At 44.7% G+C, this 7,527-nt stretch overlaps 1 protein-coding gene across 1 annotated transcript in view; it reads left to right on the top strand.

The window, feature by feature from the left end:
- Nucleotides 1-274: 274 nt before the first annotated feature.
- Nucleotides 275-7,527, top strand: part of crim1 (cysteine rich transmembrane BMP regulator 1 (chordin-like)) — a 32,641-nt gene continuing 25,388 nt past the window's right edge. The window contains exons 1-3 of the mRNA XM_039786654.1: nt 275-1,040; nt 5,081-5,242; nt 5,575-5,748. Coding sequence (XP_039642588.1) covers nt 743-1,040; nt 5,081-5,242; nt 5,575-5,748 — 634 coding nt within the window. The 5' untranslated portion in view covers nt 275-742. The remainder of the gene's footprint in view (nt 1,041-5,080; nt 5,243-5,574; nt 5,749-7,527) is intronic.

Below are 7,527 nucleotides of genomic sequence, written 5' to 3'. Positions count from 1 at the left end.
GCAATTACTGACGATTGAGTCATTCATGTTTTTTATTCTATTTATAAGACAACAAATAGCTTTTAAACATTTTAAGTATTTTAACTACTAAATCCGTTTTTAAACTAGCAAATATTATAATAAAGAAGACAAAAAATTGCAGTGATTTACAGAATACGACGCAGAAAAGCAACTTGGCATTCCAAGTGGCATCGTTGCGCAACACAGAGACGTGTTGCCGAGCTGGGATACATCAGTTCAAATCCTCCCTCCTTTCGCTTCGTGTGACTGGTCGGTGCCTGTGTCAGTCAGAGGGAGGGGGTGCACCGCTAATTTCTATATGCCTGTATGTCAATTGAAGAGCCAGATTGTGTTCTCGTTCGTCGCTGTCAGTAGAAGCAGCAAGCCTCGCTGGGATTGCCTTGGTCTGGGATTTCTACGTGTAACTAGAGACGCTCGAGACGTGCGTCTACCTGCTCACGCTGAACCTTTGGATATTGCTGCTACTTTAAACGCATCCGCACACTTCAGTCTCGTGGTATTTTTGCGTTTGAAGTGAACTGCGGTGTGTCTGAGCTGCACGCCCGAGGAAAGACTCATCACAAAACTTTAAAGAAGACTTTACAACTTTGGAGTTACATGTAGTAAGTGTACATCGCCGTGAGTTCACTTGGTTTATCATCTGACAGAAGCGGACTATTCCTCTGGGAAACTTAACAGAAGACTTTTTAAAAAAAAAAAAAGAAGAAGAAAAAAAAAAAACATGTTCAGCAAGTGCTCCGTTGTGTTATTGAATGTGCTGTTTTTGGTGCGGGTGCTCTCGGCTAATGAGTGCACGCCGTGTACTCTCCGGACTTGTCCTGTCAAAGCCCCGCACGGCTGCGAAGGTGGCCGGACCTTGGCCAGGGATCCGTGCGGATGCTGTGACCAGTGTGCCCGGCTGGAGTGGGAGCCATGCGGCGGACAGGACTGGGCGCACGGCTACTGCGCCCTGGGACTGACCTGCGCCTCTGTTAACAAAACAGGAGCAGCTACAATCCCTGAAACTGGAGTATGTAAAGGTGGGTAGTGTAATTATTATGAAATCATATAACTTGGGGCAGTATTGAGAGAAAATAATGTGCTGCTGTTGAGTTCTTTAACAGTGAAATAAAAGAGCTGTAGGTGTCAATTCATCTGGTTGGCAACCATCCCCTTTCTTTAAGTGGCTTGAGGGCATTGCTATTCAAATGTCAGTTAAGTCCTGACTGCCGTGACTGTGTCAGTGTTTACCTTGTCTCTGGCTGCCTGGAGCAGCTCCCCAGGTCTGAGGGGCTCTTGACTGCCAGAAGAGGAGTCATGTTCAACTGCTCTTTCTTCTCCTCAAAGCTTCATTCACTCTCAGCTCAGAGGCATGACAATTAGTTTGGCAGCAGTGATTTGGCACTAGGTAATACGTCAGCCTAGTAGACTCTGTTCTCCTTTCTTTAAAACTCAAAGAGACTTTTTTTTTTTTTTTTAAAGGCAGGGAATTGAAATAAGCCAAAAATGATTGTTTGAATCAGTGTGAGGGCAAAATTGTGTTTTACCCATGGTGTGGCCAACAATGATGATTGTGTTTTTAAACTTGTAATGCACTGTTTTTAATAATAAGCTGCCCCTTTCGTGTCTGTATTGTTAACCACCCTGGGTTTCAGCATGTGCTGTAATGGTTTGACAGCACAATTGCAAAAGTCCCCTGCAGATTTTCTTTCACAATCTTGTGATTCCACTGTGCTGTACTATTTTGTTCCTGTCAAGCAGAGCTGGGCTGATATATTGTGGATGTGCTCATTTTAAGCACAATTGGGGCAACTTTCTGAACTTCAAACAAATGTGTAGGGTGTCAGGTTCCTCGCTGTGAACGAAGTAAGTAGCAATGGCCTTCCCCTGAGGAACAAATAACTGCTGGGAGGCCCTCCCCCAGCCCCTCCACCTGCACTGTGTCCAGTCTTTTTTCGGGATGATTGAAATGGACTGACAGGACTGTAGGAGAGAGTAAGCAGCTCTCAGTGGGTGTCTGGATCCCCTGACCCTGCCCTCCCATCATCCCTCTGTGGGGTGGTCCAAGTCAGGGCTTCAGGGTTTTCCAGGGGTCTCGAGCCCCAGGCCATCCCAGGAGACTCTGCTGCTGATTGTGCCTCATGTACAGGTTAGGCTGGCGCCTGGAGGACATCTCTTCTGCAAATTAACAGCTTTGGAGTGAGCGGGAGACCTAAAGGCTCCTCTGATTGAGTCGTGCCTCTTCTGGTCCTGTGGCTCCAGGGGCCTCGGAACATGCTGCTGACCCTTAAATCAGACACACGTACACACGATCTCAAGGGGGTCTAGGTGGGGGTAAATCAACACTTCCCGGTGTGTTTTCAGGGGCCACAGTAGGCAGGCTGCTGGAGGCTGATCCCAGATTTCCCTCCTCAAGCTGCAAGAGTCTTAAAGTGATTAGACTCGCAATCAGGAGTAGGGGGTAAATGTTTCCGCTTTCTGATCCCCTGCTTTTCTGTTCACAGTTTTGATTTTCTGGGTGGTCAAAAACTGTTTGTGTGGAGATGCAACAACCTGTGACAGGTGACATGTTGCATATTATATGAGAATTATACCTTGTTAATGTGTCATCCCTCTGTTTGTAATGTTATTGTTGATAGGATTGACAAACTTGTTGCAATAGCTATCAATTATAAATGTACCAGGGCTACTGTATTCAAGGGTAAATGGCAATAGTCATTAAACTTGTGTTTTCCAGACTTGGAAATGTCATTTAAGATACTGGTATCTGAAAAAATAATTGGAAATTAACTTTTAACCCTGTTTCTTAACTTGGTAAGTGTTTAAATCAATGTGTTGTCGTTAGATCTCACTACTTTCAAAGGTATAATAACCAAAAATAATTCCACGTAAGCCCCAACAAATGGTCGTAGCTTTCCAACAACAATACCTGGGATATTAAAATCAGTTATTCTCATGAAGGAATTTGGCATATATAAACACTGAAGCTTACAAAAATATCTGAAAAGTGAATCAAATGTTGCAGCTTCAGGTTGCAGGTTGAGTCTGTAAGGCGTCTGATGAGTACCCAGGCACCTGCTCTGGTCATCCAGGCCTTTCTCCTTAGTCAGTCAGGTGAAATTGTTCAGTCTTTGCAGCTAAATGATTTGTTTTGATGTTCTCATTGTATTATTGTGTCTGTCCTCCCACACGTTTCCCAAAGCTCCAGAGGCACTTAACATACCATGTAACAGAATGTCTTTCTTACAGGGACGCTATGTCCACTGCACTCCTTTCGCATGCCTTCTACTTCTCCCTTCCTCTGGTATTATCTAATGTTTCAAAGACTTCCTTTTTAGCTCGCTATCAGCCAGAGGGCCTCTAGAGGTCAGCTTTCCCATCCTGGCCCTGGATGCCAAGACAAGCAGTCTCAGTGGCTGAGAGAGGAATCCCCATGGGATGAAGCCATAGACCTTGGCGAGAGTCATGCCAGGCCAGATAATAGATAGCAAGACTAGACCAGGGTCAGGCTAAAGGGGGCTAGGCTGAGGCAGACCCGCTTAAAACAAACTGGACTGACAGGGGTCAAGCAATTAGTTAACTAGACAGTAACGTCTTTAGTGTCCAGCATTTCATTCATTGTTTTGACTTCTACCTCCTTTTCTACATGCCAGATTTAGCACCCCACATAGACAGGCATCCCTGTCACCACCACCTCAAATGAAAATACCCTCCCAGGCACAGGAAAGCCTCGGGATGGAAAAAATGTGAAGCTGAGGATCATTTTAAGGTAAAAGGAAATCACAGGGAAAGTTTTGGTGCGGTTAATTCAAAAGGCTGCTTGTGCTTTGCTGTTCTCGCTGGCCGTCTGGGAGAGCTATTAACAGCACAGGCTGGCTCAGGTTAAAGGTTAAAGGTAGTATTACCTTCAACTGTTGCATTGGCCGGTGAGTACTATAGTACTTGTGAGCATCGTCCATCACAGAGGAATCGTCCACGCAACCAAACAAACAAAAGTGTTTGTGATGCTTTCTTCTGCAGTCACATTGATTCACTTCAACAGAAATATTTATCACAGTAGGAGCGTGACTTTTTCCCATAGTGAGATATCTGTTTTAAATTAATATGGATCAACATATGTGTTTTATTATGATTTACAGCAAAAAACAAAGCCATGGAATTCCATTTCTTTACAGTCACTTTGAGTCATCTTATTATTGTTTCTCAGACCCCTAACTGAGAATGACAATTATTTTCATTTTAAGAGGCTTTATTTCAGGTAGGATTGCTACAGTAGTCCGGTAAAGTGCTCATGTTGTGATAGATGGTTACATCTTTTTACCTTCTCCTCTTGTGCATTGTGGTTTGTAGCTGTTTGGAGAAGAAAGCCAGAGTATTATGATAAGCTCAAAATCGCGCTTCCACACTGTTGATTGAGGCTTGGGAGCTAAATTCTTGGAAAGGGGTTACTCAGGGTTACAGTTTGTCTCATCCTGTTTACTCTGCTGCCACTCTTAGTGCAATTGGACAACTGTGAAGGAGGGTAATTTGGGGGTATAAATGTGTGTTAATTCATGCGTGCATGTGAAAGGAACACTATGGGTGATGTGTATGGTGAGACACATCACTCCCTAGTACATTCCTTCCTATGGTAAAGTTGTGTCCAAGTTGGGCTAAGCCTCAAGGCGCCATCACTAGGCGAAGAAACAATATGTGGGCATGGTGCAAGTGGCCTTGGTACAGAAGAAGTGTTCCAGCAACCAGCACAGATGGCAACCCTGGGAGGGGGACCCATGCTGTGGAACAAAAGCAAACAAATGAGGGCTCAATGGCTGAAGTAGCGTGGCGCAACGAGGAGGGATGGCAGCCCAGAAATACACTCGTCACTTCAGTAACGGTGGTGCCAGGGCAATGTGTTGCAACCTAGGCTGGTAGCTGGCTAACCCTTCAGCACTTTTAGGGAAACAAATCTCAGTTTCTGGCACATTTTAGCGTGTTATTACGCTTGCCTGCCCAATGTCTTTTTATTCCCAGTTAAAATGGACAAACCAGTCATTCTTTCCCTATCCTAATGTCCTCCCTAATGTTCTCCCCATCACAGTGCTCCCTGATCATCCAGAGGCAGGCTTGGAGGATGAGCGCTGTCCCCTGATGACAGGCTGCGATAGAGCTGGAGGTCAGTGTGTGTGCGATGCCCGTCACTCCTGCTTGGGCTCTTTCACCTACCCAGACCAAGAAACCTGCATGAAAGCCAGCAAGTCAGGTGAGCACTCTCCTCCCACCACAAGCACGTATGTTGAAACACACACACACACACACACACACACACACACACACACACACACACAACACACATCCACAGAATTTGAGTCAGTGGGAATAATGCTGTCCATTCAGAGGAGATAATCCATAGCAGATGTGGTTCTGAGGTGACTAATGCTACTTACATATCATAGTGATGACACACATGCTAAGACTTTGTGTAGTGGTTCCCCACTCGCCCTTGAGTGGTGCCATTGTCTGTGACTCATTGATGACTGTGGTTTGTGTGTGTGTGTGTGTGTGTGTGTGTGTGTTTCCACGGCTGGATTTCAGATGTTCGCAGGCACGAGCACCTGGAAAGACACAAAGAGAAGTATGTGGGACCATCCAACCGGGCCTGCATGTTCTCTGGCTGTAACCTGACCACCGAGGGCTGTGTGTGTGAGTCTCAGAGCTGCCACCACCACTTCGCCTACATCAACCGCAGCCAGTGCCAGGAAGCCGCAGGTAACCTGCAAATGACCTGCAACTGGAACTGATGAACCACACGGCAGCCGACTAGTAGCTTTGCTCAGCTCAAGTTATTTAATGTTAAGATGTGAAGATTTATACCTGAATCCGGAATAGATTCTGCAACTACAAAGTCACTTAAACATATCAGAATTGTATCATTCATAGTCCGTGCTTAGTATAAACATTGATATAAAGTTTGCTTCAGCTTTGGCAGCTTACGGTTTCGCCCCTCTCTTGTACAAATCACCTCTGAGTGGAACACAGAATTCCTTATGTCCTAGCTCATTATGTGTGAAAGGAAGCATATTGCTGCCGACCAATGAAATGGTCACCTTTCATTTTAAGCAAAAGGATCCTTTAAAATCAAGTCAGTCTACCTGAATACTTGCACTGGGAAAGCAGGCAGATAGCATTATGCACAGCACTTCCCATGATTACAAGAAGAGAAGTAAAGAAGGAAGATGAGTGAAAGAAAGAGAGCAAGGCTGATGTCATGAAAAGAAAACAAGAAGGGAAGATGAAGAGAGTGAAAGAAAGAAGGTTTGAATCTGACTGACAGAGTAGCAAAAACAGAAAAAGTCTCCATTATGAGAGAGGGAGTTGCCGAGACTGATGATGGAAATTGACGAGACCTTCAGTCACAGGATACAGTCCTTAAGGTGTAACAGTATAGAGTAAAAGATGAATGCTTAAAAAAGAGAATCCCTTGAATGATGTGAGAGAATACAAGAATGTGTGTTTACCTCCACTCACCATGATTGAAACCCTAAGTGACATTTTTTAATTGGCACAGAGTTTAGCTTCCTCATTTCGATTGTGAGGTGTCTGGCAGGTAGACAGGTGCAAAGTGGCGGCTGCCCCCTGACTGACACTTGCAAAATAGGACAGGACTACCACTGAGTGAACTCACTGCTCCTCTGTGTATGTTGGGTAAACCTAATCTTACTGAACAAGCCAGGAAACTGGAAAACCTGAATAAAAATGGTCCTGTCCAGGGAACAGATTCAGTCCAAAGCATGTGACTTTGACAGTTTTTATCTACATGTGTTGCTCTCGTTCGCAGTCTGCTGACATTTCAGAGGAAGACCGGCTCTTTCGATAGACAAAACAGTGGCTGGCAACGTGCCATGTAAACATATTTGAGATTATTTAGTCTGGAAATAACACAGCAGTTATTCTAGAACATTTACACTCCAGCTGTGTGGATGTTCTTGATCAGTAAATCCCACAGGACGTGTGTTAATCAAACATTACATTGTTTAGACATATATCATCATTTAAGACTAGTGGTACAGTGAAAGATATACTGCTGGTCTTCTGTTTTGTAACCCCCCCCCCCCCGATCTACAAAGCAGACGGATGACAGTTTAAACTCACACCAGCGAAAACTGTAAACAACATTTTTCAGCAGCTTATGAGTTTGTACTGCAACACACCCACCCTCATTAAGTAAGAGACCAGGATGTGTGTGTCTGTTATCTCTGCAAGTATGCATGTGCATGTGGAAAGAAATAGATATATCATCACATTTGTGTGTGTGTGTGTGTGTGTGTGTGTGTGTGTGTGTGTGTGTGTGTGTGTGTGTGTGTGTGTGTGTGTGTGTGTGTGTGTGTGTGTGTGTGTGTGTGTGTGTGTGTGTGTGTGTTGGATGAGCCGGTATATGTGAGCATGTGGGTTTGTGCATGTGTCTGTATGTGATAATTATCTTGGCCGAGATTTTCCTTTGTCTGTCACCAGCAAGAGCTTCCTCTGTGACCAGACCAGGACTGTGGT

The sequence above is a fragment of the Perca fluviatilis genome, chromosome 20 (assembly GCF_010015445.1).
Source record: "Perca fluviatilis chromosome 20, GENO_Pfluv_1.0, whole genome shotgun sequence".
NCBI lineage: Eukaryota > Metazoa > Chordata > Actinopteri > Perciformes > Percidae > Perca > Perca fluviatilis.
Note: the sequence above shows the minus strand (reverse complement) of the source record. Positions and strands in the feature narration are given on the sequence as shown.